At 42.9% G+C, this 18,088-nt stretch overlaps 1 protein-coding gene across 1 annotated transcript in view; it reads right to left on the bottom strand.

The window, feature by feature from the left end:
• GARS (glycyl-tRNA synthetase) overlaps window positions 1-18,088 on the bottom strand; it is a 127,847-nt gene that overhangs the window by 10,170 nt on the left and 99,589 nt on the right. The window contains exons 3-11 of the mRNA XM_009333317.1: window positions 14,601-14,702; window positions 11,553-11,655; window positions 10,365-10,506; window positions 9,263-9,351; window positions 7,746-7,822; window positions 5,829-5,974; window positions 4,623-4,772; window positions 2,875-3,037; window positions 1,844-2,008 (exon numbers count right to left, since the gene is read on the bottom strand). Coding sequence (XP_009331592.1) covers window positions 1,844-2,008; window positions 2,875-3,037; window positions 4,623-4,772; window positions 5,829-5,974; window positions 7,746-7,822; window positions 9,263-9,351; window positions 10,365-10,506; window positions 11,553-11,655; window positions 14,601-14,702 — 1,137 coding nt within the window. The remainder of the gene's footprint in view (window positions 1-1,843; window positions 2,009-2,874; window positions 3,038-4,622; window positions 4,773-5,828; window positions 5,975-7,745; window positions 7,823-9,262; window positions 9,352-10,364; window positions 10,507-11,552; window positions 11,656-14,600; window positions 14,703-18,088) is intronic.

The following is an 18,088-nucleotide window of genomic DNA, read 5'->3' on the forward strand; positions in this document are numbered from 1 at the left end:
AGCTACTTCTCAGAAGGCTTCTGTAATAACTTTATAGAATGGATTTTAAACCATTCAGTGCAGTTAACTTCTTACTACTGAGTGCTGCAAGTTGGTAAAACATTTCTGGTCAGAGTTAAGTGACAAACCAAAGCATGAGTCTAGCTCACAAGGTGGTTTTGTCATGCACCTGGGATTGCTGTCTTCACCTCTGGGTTAGGCTATTGGACATACTGCTCTGTGAGTGTTGTCCTGATCGACAACAAGGCTTGCACAGTTTATTAATCTTATTTACACGGTGTGACCCACATATGTCCAGCCTGTTTCGGGCTGGCTGGGAAGAGAGGCTGTGAACTTATGGAAGTCAGCTATCTACATTCAGAGGAAGCCATTCCTTCAATCATTTCTACAGGTCTTTTCCGTATGAAGACGAATCACTCACCCAAGCTGCAGGAATTTTTTTTCTCATCTTAAGTTTGATGGAATTTTACTGGCTGCTCTAACTAGCTGTAATGAAACACCACTAGTGATAAGCCTGTTTCAGCTCCTTAAAAGAAAAGGAAGAGGAGGAAAAAAAACCAAAAAACAAAACAAAAAAACCCCCACATGGACAAAAACCACCAACCACACACAACCTCCTCTCCTCAGCCCTAGGTTGTAGGAGGTTCTCCCTGCCCATAAATAAGGCTGTCTGAACCATCTGAAGCCTTGACCCATTCCCTGTGTGGACACCTTTGGGCTGAGCATGCTACCAGCTTGGCTATCAAACTGGTCAGGATCGTGGATGGGGTCTACGCACATGCAATGTGACAGGCTAACCCCACAGACCTCAGCAAAATCCCTTTAAACTTTCGAGCCTTTATGGGAACTAGACCACACACAGTTCTCTAGGTATTTTCAGGAATCTGCCCATACTCTAGACTTCTTGGAAAGGCTAACCAGGCAGAAGAATGTGTGCTTCACTACACATGAAGGAGAAATAATGAATTTATTTTTTTTTAAATCAAATTCAACCTAAAAAGTAGATTCTGTACCCTTAAAGACAGGAATGACTTCATAATCAATACAGTCTAGTTACTACATCTTCTAATACACTTCTTTTAAAACTATCATTCCAAACGATATACCTGGCTGAGACTTAACTGAAGAGGCTGAAAGCTCTCCAAGAGAATCTAAAATGAGTCTAAGAGACTTGCCCCTAACTACCTACTGCTGGTTTACCTGAAAGGAAAAAAAAAAAGACACATTTTTCAAAATCCAGCCAACAATATAAGAGAAAAACAAAGCACCCAACAAGGCCTGAACTGAAAAGACTCAGCCGGAAGGTAAAAAAAAATCCTTGGGAATTTTTTCTCCCAGCACCAGCTACCTGAACTGGCAGGAGTGAACTCTCATTTCTCACAGCTTGGAAGTGGGAAAGGAAGAGCAAGCATTCTAGCAGGAAGGAATCTGCCCTGGAATAATACCTCCAGCAAAACAAATCCTTCCCCACTGCTGTTACAGGGGTTATAGTCTTTGGAAAGCACCAGGGCCTTTCCTTTAATTCCAGATGAAATTCGACCAGCACAATGTCCACAGGCAACTTCAGGGTCCACCAAAGGAATCTGAAGCATGGACCTACAAACAAGCATGAACAGTTCATAAACTCTGTGCAAGCCCACTGCAGGGAGCTGACCTGTCCCCTTAGTCCTGGATTCAGAATATTTCCATTGCAATAAGTGTGTTCATACCAACGTGGGGGCTGGACAGAATCATCAGACTCATAGCCCTAGTTTTAAAAACCAAGAAATAAAACAGAGCCCCTTCCCACACTATCAACAGATCTGATAAGGAGTGCCACTTGCCCTTTCACTTTGCCACTTACATACGATGTTTTGGACTCTGCATCCCAGCAGTCACAGGCATAATGAGCCATCTCATTCTCCATATGCTGTCGGAAGCGCAGCTTCTCTGGGGATACACCGACCTTTGTAAGGAAGAGGTAGATTCTGCCAATGAAGTAACCGAGAACGGAGTTATTGATCACACCCTGGAAAAAGCAGGAAGGAAAAAAACAAAACACACAGACATTAATTCCTAAGGAAGCAAGGTCATGATTTGTTGTACTTCTGCAGACAACCTGACACGTTACAGACAGAACTTCTTGCAGCTGCCTGTGATTAAGTACTATGTCTCCCCTGAAACTATTACATCTTTTTCAAATTCACCTACTGCCACTGGCAGTATCTCCATCTGAGCAAAACAGAAAGTTATTATTACTCTAGGACTCATCGTTAACTGTCTCTGAAGATCACCTGCTTGAAAATACTCTGCTGTATCCAACAGCGCTGTCACTGGTATTACAACAGTGCACGGGAATTGCAGTTATGGCTCAGGACCCCACAACAGCTGTACCCTACAGTTCATGGTTGCAATACAGCAGGGGGGTGGCGTTCTTTTTTTGTTATTTTTGTTTTGGGGGGCTTTTTCTTTGGGGGTTGGGGGAGGTGCAGTGTTCTGGTGGTTTTTTTACTTGTCATTCATAATTTGCATGCGTGGAGAATCAGGTAGTGAAACCCCAACGTGCAAGCCACGTACTGATAGGGGCCAGCAGCTGAGCGTTAGATTCCTAGTCACTGCTGAGCTTTTGGCAGGTATTAGTATTCCTTAACTGTTCCTCTCCCATTAGCTAAGTGTGCAGCTTAACCTCTAACCACTATCCCAGCACCACCTGCAGCCTTTCATTACTGATAACAAGGACCAGGCTTGGATCTCAGTCACGCTGATTCACTGAAGAGAACTGACTCTTAAATCTGGGAGCAAACCCCAGCTGGCACCAGCACAACAGTTTGTAATCTGAATATTGCTCTCAAGGCTAAAAGGGCAAGCTCCATGTGCTTGCAAGAGGAACATTACCTGTTGGACAGCATCTCCCAGCCGCATTACATGGGCGGACTGCCCGCTGACCTGGGCCTTGGAAGAGTACAGGAGGATGTTGAGATCTGCCACATTCTGAAACTTGGGGTGATTTTTCTCACTGGGATCCACAAAGTGCTCAATTTCTGCCATGGTGAATTCCCTAACGGAAACACAACCAACCACGTGTATTAGATATTTTATGTGTTAGCCACTGCCCCTCTAATAAATGATACTTGCTTGTGAGAGGCTAAAGCATAAAGTAGTTTAAAAACATATGCAAACCCAGAGCCAAGACAACGTATAGACTGGAACATGAGCCAGTCTCGACACTGGATTTAGTTTCATCTTCAAATTCCTAATAAAACTTTCTACAAATTCATCTAGGGATCTCCAGGCCATGGTTATCACCACTGTGATTCAGAGCAGAGACTACCACCTTTGGAAATACTTCCAGAAGTTCTCTGGAGTTTTTCCAGACTGCTGTGATGCCCATATTAAATTTTACATTTCCTACAGGGTCAATAAAGCCTAATCCACTGATTAACTCAGTAGCCTTAACTCATATTAGAGGTGCCCAAAACAGCCCACTGAGGTGGTAATTTCTTGAAGATAAGGATACTGCTACATTCAGCAATGGTGTACATTCTGTTTTAAGAATTTGTCTTTAATACGTCTATAGTCACATTGATTCTTAGCCCTCTTGCTTGAAATCACTTTACATTGAATTAGCTTATTATCAAGAACCTTTAAAAAAGCTCTAGGTAATCATTAACCTTAAATCACAGGCATCAGGATGTAATTTGCTATGATAGCATAATAACACAGTCTCCAATAAATGTGCCACAAGCGTATAATTTATATTTGACTGAAAATGCATTTCAATGAGAAAAGTTCCTGTTTCCAGATATGCAAGAGAAAACAGGAGGAGTGCGAAAATTCCAGAGTTCCCTTAGCGCTAACGATGCCACTGCCTCTCAGTGACATTTATGGCACCATATTAATCAATTACCAAGTTTACAACACATACTGCCTGTGTGTACAACAGAACCACACTGACTGTGCATGGGAGCTCTTGTTCCAAATTAAATGGAAGAGACTTCTGTTCAGAGTAGTTCAGTTAAAATACAGGTATTATCCTTAATGAGATGCAATAATCACTTTTATCCTGAGACAGAAAGCTTTGAAAGTAATTCTCAGTAGCCCTGAGCTTTCCTGCTTGACTGATCTTGGGACACAAACACATGTCCTGAGTCAGGTTATCTCCCAACTTCCTCTCTGCAGTAAGGTGCAGAACGGCAGAATCTGCAGAACTGAGACAAGGCAATACTGCTGCAGGGTCAATCACGTTTTGATTTCAGATTTCAGTTTTAAAGTAAATCGCATGATCATAATTAAACAAGCAAAGCTGCGTGTCCTGTAAAGAACACAACTACCTTTAATATGATTCGTTTAGATTACGATGGAAGCCAAATCTTGTTAGTAAAACTGAGTTTAATCTAGGTGTTTCTAATACAACAGCTATTTCAGAGATCCTACTGTCACCAGGCAGGCTTAGATAGAATTCTGTAGTTAAAACCTTAACCAAATGAATTCATCAAGTGAACCCTGACACTCACTAGGCACGTTATCAGGAGCCCTCCTGGAAGAAAGCACTAGTGTAAAACAATCATGTACAAACACTGCAACAAAAGGGAGGTGCTACCTCTCCCAGGTACCCTTCTGTTGAAAGAGGAAATTTGCAGTACCTCACTCTGATAAGGCCGGAGCGGGGTGAGATTTCATTTCTGAAGGAATTTCCAATCTGGGCAGCAGCAAAAGGCAGTTTGCCTTGGTTAAACTCCAGAAGACGTTTGAAGTTGAGGAATATTCCCTGTGCAGTTTCTGGCCTCAGATAGCTGAAAGGAGACGGGGGAGAGGAAAATTCAGGAAGATAAAAGGGTGGGGAAAGCAGTGAGAAAAGAAAAACCACAGTTACTACAAAACTTAAAGGTGGTACTTTTTCTCTTGAGTCTTTTAACTCCAGACACAAAACAATGAAGCAACAGACTGAGGGGAAAAACACAAACATCAGCTGCAGCCCAAACACAGCACTCCACAGTTACTCCCAAAATTAAACTGGATGACTTGGCTGCTTTTGAGATGCAAGCATGGAATGGAAAGAGATGTTTGAATGAAATACACTGGCCAGTTACGTCACAGAGGTCAGAGAGAACGTACCCTCCCTGCCTTTCCTATGTAGGCCTGAGCTGTACCAGGCTGGTTACAAACAAGGATTTTGCAGGCAAACCATGACTACACCTCTGCTGTTACAGGAACTGTGAAGTGGCCCCTACAACCCCTACAGCGATCTGAGACTTCCATAGAGAATACCACCTACACAGACTATTTCAGGGACTACACTGGAGAACACGTATGACATTATCTCTGATCCCATCCCAGAACATACGCAAGAATCATATTTTCCACTCTTCAATAGGGGTTTCAGTTTTAGTTTTGGAGACCCCAACCCAAGACAATAGCCTCTGCATTCTCACGCACTAACTACAAACACCTAGTAAATGATGCTACCACTCCATCACCCTGCTAAGTAACTTCATCCTGAAACAGGTACACTGAAGCAGGTTCTCTATAGCCATGAAGTCGCTGACAATTGGGGACCCAACGTTAACTGGCTTTATGGAAACAACTCCAACCAGCAAGGGCATAGCTGTGATCCACATAGTCTGCTGCTTGAAGTATTTTTGTGATTCTGCAACAGCTCCTTGTATCTCCTACCTTCCACCAAGAGTACAAGGAATGCTAAGCTGCCAGAGAAGACCGGGACTGAAAGGCAGGGGAAGGCTACTCAAGAAGAAATTGCATATTTCAATCCTTTTGAGACTTCATTTTTATTCCAAGTGATGCAGAATATGAAGAAGGGAGAGTGCAAGTGGAATGAGATTAGTACCTACCCAGGCATGTTTCCTCCAGGCCCAATGGAGGTCTTGAACATCAGATTGAAAGAAACAGGAGGGGACAGGTCGTTCCCAGTGATAGGTGATTTCACGTTGTAGTTCACAAAGAGATCTGCAAGTTCTTGCTGGCCATAATTGTCCAACTAATATCAAAACACAGGAGAATTATTTTAATTCCTAGACAAGATAACAGGAATGAATCATGCGCTTTTCATCTTTTACTGAGCATGATCCACAGCTCTGAATCACCTGCCCAAAATATTCCTTTTTAACCTAAAATTTTCAAGCAAGCTCAAGTTTGAACCGATGATAGAATACACCGCACATCTGCAAACCCATTTTAGTAATATAGGTCCACGACTCAGTCATACCACAGAAAGTCTGAAGTCTACGTAGAAATGCAAGCACTGAGCATAAGAGTGGGTGTAAAGCAGAAGAAAAGTCATTAGGACTGCATCACCACCCACCAGCAGCTTCTTTTGAACAGTTTCAGCTAAAACACAGGGAGCAGTGTGTTGGGAAGGAAAAAAAATACAGCAATGAGAGAGAAGCGAGCTAAAATTTCTGCAGTGCTTTGTCTGCATTTACTTCTCTTTCTTCTGCTGCGCGAAACACAACAGTCAAGTTATGCATTAGATGTTCTCTTTTAGAGCTGTTCTGCATTTGAGTTAAATAGAGCAAATCTGCAGCACAGGGATTCTTGGTGAAAGATTTTCCGTTTGCTCTGAAAACAATTTGGTAATGACTGGACGCTTTTGCAAGTGGGATAACGTCAGCCCCTTCCAGGACCTTACCTTCCCCTTTCTCTGGAAGATGGGAATCAAGCAGTAGTAGAACCACAGATCTAACTGCAACCTAACCGCACAAAAGCTGCAATTTCTGGCATTCTTTTGTGCATTTATGTACTAGCCTTTTGCATACGTACATTTAAATGTAGTTTCTAGACTGAAGTACCATAAAGGATCTATACTGAACAGTACAGCAATGATTTAACACTCAAGTTTAAAATCAAATGAGCTGCTTCTAGCACTAATTGTCATGATCCTTCATATATCAGAGAAAACTCAAGACAGGAGATAAAAAGAGTTAATTAATAGAGGGATTCCCCTAAAGGATGGTCAAAGTTCAGTGCTGTAGTGTGGAAAACCTAATGACAGCTGCTCAGTGATGCAATACACTGCGAAAAAAAAGTTGCTCTTTCTAAAGGAAATATTCATTCTATGCATGGCTCTGGAAGCATTTATCCTAGAAGTCATGAGAAAAAAAACATTAAAAACAAAGTAAGAAAAACAAAAAAAAAAAAAATAAAGGCAAATGTCTATACAGCTGCTCAGGAACGTCATCCTGGAGCACCAACTATTCTCACGGTAAACAAAGGACAAATCTGTGCGGGGTGCTAGAGACAGAGGAACAAATCCCAAGTGCTTCAAAGCCGAGACAACTTTAAAACATACCAATTCAGTGCTAAGGCGATTCAGAAAAACCCTGACAAAACTTCTCAGCAGTCTCTGTTCCTTTGTATCATAATCCCACAGTGAGGGATTTACAAAGGTAAAGGGAAGATGCAGAAGAAATAGGCTTTTTGCCAGAGTGTGAAGTGGAACAAGAGCAGACCAGCTCCAAGGACAGAGCTTCAGCCCTACCAATCCAACATTCAAGAGACTAACATAATAGCAATAACTCTCCAAAACAGCAGAAGAAGGGAGATGCGATTAACCAGCAAGTTTACAGTATTTGTTAACCAGTAAGTTTTCGGCATTTAGGAGCATGTACAGCCTACAAGTATCCCTGAGGTAAAGACTTCGGAGCATCTTTAGAGACACAGAAGGGACATCGCCTCTGGACTCGGTGCATCGCACTTCCTCTGTTATACACACATCCCTGACACATTCACCTCCCCGTGCAGGCATCTACCTGTGTTAGAACATTTTCCATTTCTGTCTTTTTCTCTGCTGTGCACTTCTTGTCAGACATAAGCTTTTGCAGGTGAGCTGTAAGCAAGAAAAGGATGTAGTGAGTTTATACTGCAACCCCATCATGGACCGACCCCAATCTAAAGCTAGACAAATCAGGAGGATCCTCCAGCATGGGCGTAAGTGTATGTCCAGCAGTTGTCTTGCTGGTGTGTATCAGGGTAATTCCACTCACGTCATCAGGGCAATGCTGATCTACAGCTGAGGAGCTGCACCAGTTCGCCGTACTGGTGTGCCACAGGGAAAACAACAGGTCCTTACCTAGTTTCTTTCCAATACTCGTTCCCCTAAACCCAAGCAATGGCTTTGTAATCCCTTTCTCCTTATTTTCTTTCTATACGGACTGGAAATCAAAAGCAACGTCTGATCCCAAGCCAGCAAGGCCAATTTTATCCAAATGCACCCAGAGGCACGTACTGACTTGGTACAGTAGGGTTAGACTGCATTCTACTTTAAAGCACAACATCCTCCATGAGATACAAAGGCAGACAGCGATGCCAAGACTTCCCACTCTCATTTGAAAAAAAGCAATCTGAGTTTTTAGTGGCAGTAACAGCAGGTGGCTGTTCACCAGTGACGGGCTGCGGAAGAAACAGGGACACTCTTGTTTATGCTGCTGTTCAGTGTGCAAAGTGGGCAGAGGTTAGACAGGCTTCTTTTGGGTTTTTATAATAAAACAAAAATTCAAACTGAATATTATGAAAACAGCTTGAATGCCAATATAGATCGTTCTACATGCTGAACTTCCAAGGAAAAGGCTAGAAAACTAGGGAGCACAACCAACTTAAACCTAGAGGAGAACTATCCTTCCTTTCACAATGGAGCTGTACCTGAAAAAGTTTTCAAATAGGTTTCTTATTTCTAAGATTCCTTCATGTGATTTTTTCTTTTGTTTTTTAAACAAATTTTAATCAATAACCAGAACGAAGCGTGAGGACTTCGCAAGCCTAAGAAATGCCTGAAGTCTATTTAGCATTCCCAAAAGCCAGCTGAGTTCCAAGGTATACGAAAGTCAGCAGCCGCCATGTAATTGACCTTTGCACAGGGAAAGCATGCCCTGTCCCCTTGTATCATCATTAAATCATTTCTCAGTTCTGAACAAAAAGCAACTGAAACTCAAGAAAACTAAGACCAGAACACAGCAGAGAACAAGAACCTTGTTATATAGGGAGTCCTCAGCTTAGACAACACAGTAATCTTTCATGGCCTGATGACACAGAAAGTGACCCAACTATGTTTTTGCTAGAGATCCTGTACCTCGTTTAAGACACTAACACAACATTTGGGTGGAACTGGGATCTTATGGGATCTTTGGTATGGTACGATTAATGAACTGAACACACAAATATGAAAGACTGGCTACACCAACTGGCCTTCCTTGAGAAAGATACTCCTTTCCCATGTTTGTACCACTGCAAGAAATCCCCAAGCCCACCTAGTCTTGGAAGAAAACCAAACCTTTCAAGAGATGATCAGCACGAAAACATTCCCCGTTTTTCACATCTTTCACCATGAAGTCAGCAAACTTGTCTACATGGCCAGAAGTCCTAAAAAGGTGATACAAAAAAAAGGAACATGAAAGCTACCACCGGACAGCCCTGGGTACTGTGTAATCCCAGTGGACAGACCATTATCAAAGAGAAGTCCTTCAAACTATGCGCCCTGCAGGCTCACTCTTGCTTCAGATTATAGATTCACATTAAGCAGTACCACCCCACAGAAAATCTGATCCGTGAGAAAGCATCAATACATCTAAATCTTAAAACGTGTCGCTAAGATGACACTTAGTGCCTTTAGGAACTGCATCGTGATCGAAGCAAGACATAGATGCAGTTGTGAGGAGTAACCAGTAGTTCAGGTGGACAGATTCCCACTATTCTGTACCAGTGATCCATGAAAGCTTCTGCCCATTAAGCCATGACCCGTACAAAGTAACGCAGTTGACTCAGCTCAGGCTTTCATTCCAAAAGCTCCTGACATATTTAGAAAACCCATGGGTAGTCTTAATGTAGATATGGGAGGTGAAAGGGTCCAGAGCCTGAACTGTGCTCTCACCCTGGAAGATGGTCCCTCTTCCTGATCTGTGGATAAAAAGAGGGCTTCAATCCCCAGGGCTACAGAAGCATCATTTGCATTCAGAGCTCAATTAACACATTGCATATTGCCATCCCTCCACAGAGAAGGGAAGGATGGTCAAGCAACCTGGCCGCTGCCCTAAACTATGATCCAGGTGTCCCAGATTTAGGCAAGTCACCTAATCCTTCTTCTTGTCTTCTTGATCTTTTAGAAAAAGGGATAACGGCAATTTCTTACCTAATGGGACTGTTAGGAGACATTAAGACATTAGAGTCTCAGACACGAGTCCCACTGCTCTCCCTGATTTATGGAACAACAGCTTCTCACACTGACCTGTACGCTGATACCTAATTATTTTGCACTGCAATGGGGTATGAAATTGGGTGACCCAGTCTCAAGATCCCTGTGGGTAATTTTACAGAAGACTGTAAAAAGCCATTATAACCAGAAATTACATGCTGCAGAAAAAAAGACCCATATTTACTTCAGAACCGGCTCTGGTGTGAGCATGGTACAGTCAATCTCCAGGATTTGCTCTTCCTGAATAAAGTGCTGTCTCCACGCCTGGATGATGTTGTTCTTCAAAGCACACCCAACAGGCCCGAAGTCGTACAGACCACTGACACCTGCAAAGAGAAAAAAGTAAAAAAAATGTGGTGGGTGCGAGACTGTATGAACCTGCATTGTTTGGAGGAAATGTCCTCCCTTCCCAGTGTTTCCATCAGTTGGTTTAAGCCTGAGGTCATTTTCTGAGCATGAATCACCAGCTTCTCTGTGCTAAACAGAATATGGAATGTGTCTCACTGTACTAACCAATACAGTTCAGTCGCACGGAGCACTGGGGCATCAGGCAGTGGTAGAAGCTGAAACTGATAAATACCTGCAACCAACAACTGTAAAAGCCACACTCCCTCCACCAATGGATTGTATTTTGTGGAGAGTTTTGTGGGAGCAATCTGTCTGAAGGAGGAATCTCACTACAGGAGAAGTGATAACGCACATGCCAAAGCAGTATGTTATTGTCAGCAATAAAGCACACCTGCCAATCACTAGTTTAGGGACAAAGATGAAAAAAAGAAAGAAAAAGCCAGTAAAACAACCCGGAGTATTTATTTCAGTATTTTAGGTGAAAGAGCAGTAACCATACAGGCACCGTCCTTCTCCCCCTGAGCTGCTCAAATCAGCCGTCTGAAGACATTCAACAGACACATTCGTTCACCTGTTCAATAAAGTTAATTGGCAAAGTTCATTAAGGTAACAGCTTCTAAAAGTTCACAGTAGTTTTCAGCATTATCTTGCCAAGCAAAGCTCAGATAGAGATGAATGGTTACAAGGAAATAAGGTGATCACCCCCTTAAATGCCAAAAGACCCTATGCCTCTGCAAAGCAACTGTCTTCTACAATGTAATGCTCAGAACTTGCATCCTGAAGTCCACTCATCTGCATTCAGAAAGCAAAAGACAAAATCTGAGCCCTCTCCCAACCCAAAGACTTTAAGGAAGGGGGAAACTTTTGAAAGCCTTACAGACTCAAGCAGGAAAGTTTAAAGCCAACTTTAAAATTTTTTATGTTGCATTAATATAACATTGCAAGAGTACAGCATTTCGCACAGCTAGAAAGACCAGAACATTAGCCTAAAGGGATTAAAATGTAAATTTCTTCAAATCTGTACCTCCATAAATAGAAAATGCTTGATCATAGAAAAACCTCCTTTTCAGGGTGTCTTCCATTTTAACTCTGTCCACAATGTCATCTTTGGGTTGTAAGGCCAGCTCCTGTAATTCAAGCAAACCGAAAACAGTTAATAGCTCCAGTTTCTGGCAGGAGGACAAATCCTCTCCATTCACCACTATGAGTCAAAAGTCTGAAAAGACCATTTTGAAGCAAAGGTATCCTGCCAACATGCTCATTTTCCAAAGAGAAATGGTCACACTGAGATTCAAGCGCTCAATTACGAACATGATTGTCTGAATGCAGCATTTTAGACACTCCAGGTGGACTCATCTGCCCTAACTTTCAGGCAACTAAGTCTGAGCTAGTTATCTGCAACTTTCTTTACAATCAGTGGAGAGAAATGGCAATTTCTAAAGCAATTTTTCTGACCTATTTCCCTCTCCCGACTATAAAAAGAGCTTAAAGTGACTGGCTCAGACTACAAACATCTAACTCTCGGTATATACGAAGCTTTCAATAAAGTGTTCCTCACATGAAAGAATTCTGACTATGAAGATTACAAACACCATCATCCTTGTGCTCTGCCAAAGGCGTGTATTTATCTACTTGTACAAAGAATATCTATTTGCAAAATGCAGACTTTCACAAATATGGACTCCTGCACTCAGAAAATTCAGTTACAGAGTGCCTAAATGCCCTGACTAGATTCCGCGAAAATGTTTTGCAGCAAACTCACTATTTTATCTGAACACCTATTATTTTTGCAACCAACTCCATTAGTGAAGTCAACAGACTTGAAAGATTTTCTTCAACAAAGGCATTTTGATAATTAAAGCAGAGTTAAGTCAAGAAGTTCAAGAAATAATTCAGATCTTCCTAAGTGGCTAACACTATCATTTTGAACAGCCTTTCAGCAAGAAAAAGTATTGTATGACCAACAATTTCAAACTTTTTTTATCATCTCTAAAGACAAATAAACGGGGTCTAATTTTAAAAGCACTGTATCTCTGCTGCTCCCGTGAATTAGCATAAGCCAAGGAGTAACTTTGCACAAGAGACGGAAAGAGTCAACGACAGACAGAGAGCACACGTGAGAGCAAGCACCAGACTTTGGTGCTTTTAAAGCACAGAAAGGGAATCCATTTGGCACACTCTGCCTCAAAACATAGAATCACATTTCACAGTGACCAGGATTTCTTAAGAGATAGGATGGCTTTTGCCCAGAGATGGACAGGAGGAGAGCAACAGTGACACAGCCCAATTCCGAACCGGCAGGGAGAAACGGCCAGCGGCACAGGAGTAACTGGAGTAGGTGCAGAATTCTGCAGAGCCCCACTTCTACTACCTAAAGAGAATAGTTAATGAACTGGTGAAGAAGTCAAAGAAACAGTCTCTTCTATCCAGCATACATTCATGAACATCAATACATTCATAAATAGAAGGCAGAAAAGTGCCTGTGTTAGCCTTCAAGGGGAAGAAAGACCCTGTGCAGGAGCAGAATCATCTACTGACTTAAGATATGGTTTGAGGACATAAAGCCAAGGAATTTTAAACACTCAACTGCTCTGCCCTGTTCAAAGCTTCAAATTCAGCGTCACTCTGCTATCTTTCAGTAGGAATCACAGGGCTTGAAAACTGTACCAGCAGCTGCTAAAGCTAACCAGCATTCACACTGCTGCCTTCTGCAAAAGTTGCAAGCGACTGCGATGCATTGCTGGAAACATTGTCATGAGAGAAAGACTATATTGGAGCGCTGCACTCACAAGGGCAGACGCTGCGTTTGCAAGGTCGTTCTTGCACTGACAGGGATACAGGCCACAAATTGTGTAACTGGCAAGCACGCCTCTACACTGCATCCTCCAGGCACTCTTCCAACAGAAAGGTGGGGCTCACAGGGATACCAAGACTCCTGACCTGCCTTGCTACGTCCCTCTACGTCAAGCTTCCGAGGGCTGGGAAACAGAATTGGGGAAACATTTAGAACTATTTACTCCAGGACGACCTAGCTATCAATACAGGTTTCACGCAGTGATTTCAAAACACAGTTCTATGCTGAATACGAAGTAAAAAATGACATCTTTTTACTTGGGTTTAACGTATGCAAACAGGTAGTCGTAACACCGGGCCTGACAGCGCTAACTGTTCGCCTCACATGACTTTGTAGGACAGATAGGGTCAGCTGGTTTCAATTCAGGTACACGCACATTCTCACGGCAAGTTAGTTGCACGCAGTGGTGTATTTCTTTATTTATTCATTTATTTTTAAGAGTACCACCAAAGCACAACTACAATCATTTTTATATGAAATACTGACTAGAAAGGACCTTGCAGTTTCCTGGGGGAATCTGCACACCTGACTGTTTTTATGCTTCAGGAGTTTCTTTTTGTTGTTTCAGTCTGAGAAGGGGAGGGAAGCTTGCAGGATAAGGAAGTGTATTTTTACTTGTTTATTGATCTAGAGACAAAACAAACTTGAAGCTCCGTCATTTCATTTGCAGAAAGACTTTTCAGAGCACAGTCGCATTTAAAAAAGGGGGCACAACTTCAATACATCCCTCTCTTTAAGGCTGAGGAAAACCATAGGCTATTTGAAACGTCTCCAAAAACTTTGTTTAAACTGTAGCAAAGAAAATGGTTTCTACAGAAACATGTTCTATGCCAGTCTGGGAATTTAAATGCTGCACAAAGAATCTGAAAATGAAACTCACTCCAGTGAACAGCATGTCCTCTCACTGTGCACAAAAAAATCTATACAGTAAACGAAGATTAGCGACACATACACTGAATTTCAGCTTTGACTATGAACAACCTGAACTCACATTTATTTGTTTGCACACTGTGATTTAATGCTAACAGACATTAGCCTAACAGATAAAGAATGAAATTGCCACTAGTTGGAAACTTGCAAACTATTTCAGAAATGATTCAAACAGCCTACCCTGCTATGACTGTTTAGCCCAAATCAATACTGTAAAAAAGCATTAAGTAGAGATTTCAAGACTTTTCAGACAAAACTGTGGAACTCAAATTTAATTTCCAGACTCACCTTCGCTTCTAGGACCCTCTTCCGAGCTTTGAGCTCTGCTACAGCTTTGTCTATATCAACCTGGGGAGCTTTCTCTTCCTTCAGCTTCCTTACCAGTTCTCCCTAGAAGAAGGGGACAAAACACAAGATACAGATTCTTTCTTTGAATGCCATAGACGAGAACTCTCCTCCTTTCAGCTCTCCTGGCAATCCAAAAGGAGGGTTTTGTCCTGCCTCCCCACTCTCCATGCAGGTCGCGAGGCTGCTTCAATAGGTAGAGGGGAGAAACGCATGCATTTGAGAGTTAGCAGAACTAGACATCATTACAGAAATTCAAAGCCCTCCACTATTGTTAAATCCCAGACCTGTTATTACATCTCAGTGTGCAAATATACGCCTGTATGCACCACTTCACGGCAGATTTCCACGAATCCTAGCTTTCTGTCTTTGAGGATGAACTAAGTGGATACTCAGACGGTTAATACAGGCTTTGTGCCCTCTTTCTCGGTAATAAGGCCTCTCTTCCTTCTATCCCTTCCCTTTTCTTAAAAATTTATGACCATTTTAGACTTCTTTTCCTCTGTCAAATCTGTTCAAAACTGGCCAATAAGCACACAAATTTTTAGAAGAAGTTCTCATAGAAGACAGATGTTTTTAGCCTAATGTCTAAGCAAAGAAGGCACCGCATTATCTGTAAAAACAGCTACTGTTTTTAAAACCTGTCCAGTAACTTTGGGAAAGAATGGAGTGGGGAAAAAAAAGTATCAAAAAAACCACAAAAAAAAACCCCAATGCCTAAATATTTCAGAGCAGCAAAACCCTGCAGTGGGCTTACACCAAGGTCTTGACCTGAGTCAAACCAACATCACCTTGTTATGGTTCCAGAAAGGTCTCTTTGCCCTGTAGGGTCGATTCTCCCCTTTCACCCCAGGAAAGTGCTCAACCCCTAAACACCCAACAGCATGCTTTTCTGAACATGATCCTCCCAGCTTGCTCTTGGAGATAAATTAATTAGAAGTCTTCCTTCCAGTCCATGCTGCTTCAGCCAAAACCAAGGTCTATCTTGAATTACTGAGAAGGACAAAGGAGCTGACCCAGGAGGAAAAAGCACAGAGATGTCAATGCCTTCTCAAGTGGGATGTTCTAAGAATGGGATGCTCCAAGTTCAGCATTTTTCTTGCATCTTGCACTTCTCCATTAAACAAAAAGAAAAAAAGGAAAAAAATCCAAAGAGATGACATTTCCACAACACCAGCTTCTTCATAAATTCTGAGCTTTTCTGACATTAATATTACAGGCAACTGAGAAACCAAAGAGAATACACAGATTGCCATTCAGTAATCAGATTAGAAAAGCTAAAAGGGCTTCAAAGACTAAGGGGTTCAAAGGCTAATTTTATTAATAAAAGGAGGAAGACTCAAAAGACTGCATTAAAACAAACACACGCAAAGAAAAGGAAGAAAAGTAAGAATCCTGTCAGGCTCCCTAACCCCGTCGGCTACAAGAACAGAAAAAATCTGCTGTTTCCTTCCTGTTAACTAGTTATACCAAAACATGAAAGTTTCACTCTAGGGCTGAGGACTTCAACTGCCATTCCTGGGTAACGTGGCAGAGGGAGGGATCTGATCTTTTTTTTTTTTCCTTTTAAAGTAGTAAGTCCAAATTGCCTTTGTTGAGCTAGGGGGTCGGCAGTAGAAAAACATCAAGGTAGCAGCAAAGCAGCTACTGCTGACTCAACAGAGGTATCACCCTGCTCATTGCCAAGCATCTAAAAGCAGCATACAGCAACTCTTTGTCCTGATCTATAAGTAAGAGTACTCAGACATACGTGAGGAGAAAAAAGACACAACTGAAACAAATAATTATGTTTGCTGACAGGGCTCAATCTAATTAAAGCTATGAGCTCGAGCCCAACCCAGTGGAGGAGTGCACAGCAGCACTCGATGTGGCAAATTTTGCTGCAGCTTTGTCCCATAGACCAGTAAAGCAGAGAGGGATCCACCCCTGGATCACGGCAGCTTATTGCATCAGGCACTGCTGCAGGAAGATACGCTGCTCACTTTCCTCTCCATAGGTTAAGGGTCCCTTAGGTTTAATTAAACCGCTTCTCCATGAGCTGACAGACAGGGTCCCCTGCATCGTAAGGTACCAACCACCCCAATCTTTGTTACTCCCTCCCTTTCCTCTTGTGCAAAGATCTCACTGAATTACTACTGTCAGCTGTACGACACAATATCCGTGGTCCCAGACATACAAATTTACCCACAAACCTTTCCTTGGCACCCCACACTCCTGTTTCAATCCCACAGGCAGCCAGAAAGAAGGGGTGCATTGATACTTTAAAGGCAAATAACACCATCCAAGATACAGGATTTTAAAATAAATAGATTGGCTAGTTCTAGAGAGCATAATTTTATTTACAAGGAGCTCTATTGCCAAGGCATTATGCTGTACAATGATTCATAATAAAAACTCATTGAAGTGCTGGTGCTGGTATAATTAGAGGGCCATAAATCCACTCATTTAATGGGAAAACACATGCACAAATCTACAAATACATGGGACACACACGTAGCTATCTGTGCAGCTAAGCAGAAGACTATGGATTCAGCCACTTAAAGGAGGCGTGCAGAGAACCCACACGCATAGGTCGTGCTGCCAAAGCAGGGAGGAAGGAGAACTTCCATGTGCTGCGAGCAGGCTCCACTGCCATTAACATACACAGCAAAGGTATCAAGATTCACTTCGGAAATAAAGAGACAACCAAATCCTTCTCAGGTAAGAAGGAAGCTAGATATAATAGCTTCATCTGTGAGGGGAAACGGAAAGAGAATGCAACGCAGTCCCAGCTAATAGGAGACAGCTATGTATGCAGACAAATAAGAATGATGAAACGGAAAATGTGCAAAGGAATGAATATCCCTTACTGCATCGGGCAAATATGTAACTCTGAAGAATACCGTTTACCTCCAACACCCAAAACAAACTCAGCTCTAAAGGGAAGTCATTGCGTGACCCTATTGGATGAGGGAACCTATGCAGCATGTTTTATAAAGAAAACACGGAGCTGCGGGGCCCTAAAAGCATGACAAAGTCAGCCCTAGCTCGGGCACGGAAGACACATCAAGCCCAGGAGAGGAACGCCAGGTAGACTGACGCACAGATCCAGTTCTGCCAGACAGCTCCAACCCACGCCATCACCACGGGGAGGGGAAAGGGCAGCCTACGGGAAACCTACACAGGCAGCCGCCCACGCACTCCCTGCCAGCCCCCTTGCCCACTCCTCCGGCGCAGGGCAAGACCCACCCGAGGGGAGACACCGGCAGACCCCGCGCCCAAGGGAACCGACGCTGGCCGGAAGCCCCGGGCAAACCCACAGGGACCCTCCGGGGTGGGCTCACCGCCGAAGCCCGCAGGGTACCGCAGTGCCCCGCAGCGCGGAACTACCGGGTCGCAAGCAAGGGGCCCTGTGGGGCTGAGGGGAAGCACTGCGTCCACTCCGCGGGGGG

This window comes from Pygoscelis adeliae, unplaced genomic scaffold (assembly GCF_000699105.1).
Source record: "Pygoscelis adeliae isolate BGI_AS28 unplaced genomic scaffold, ASM69910v1 Scaffold88, whole genome shotgun sequence".
Classification (NCBI taxonomy): domain Eukaryota; kingdom Metazoa; phylum Chordata; class Aves; order Sphenisciformes; family Spheniscidae; genus Pygoscelis; species Pygoscelis adeliae.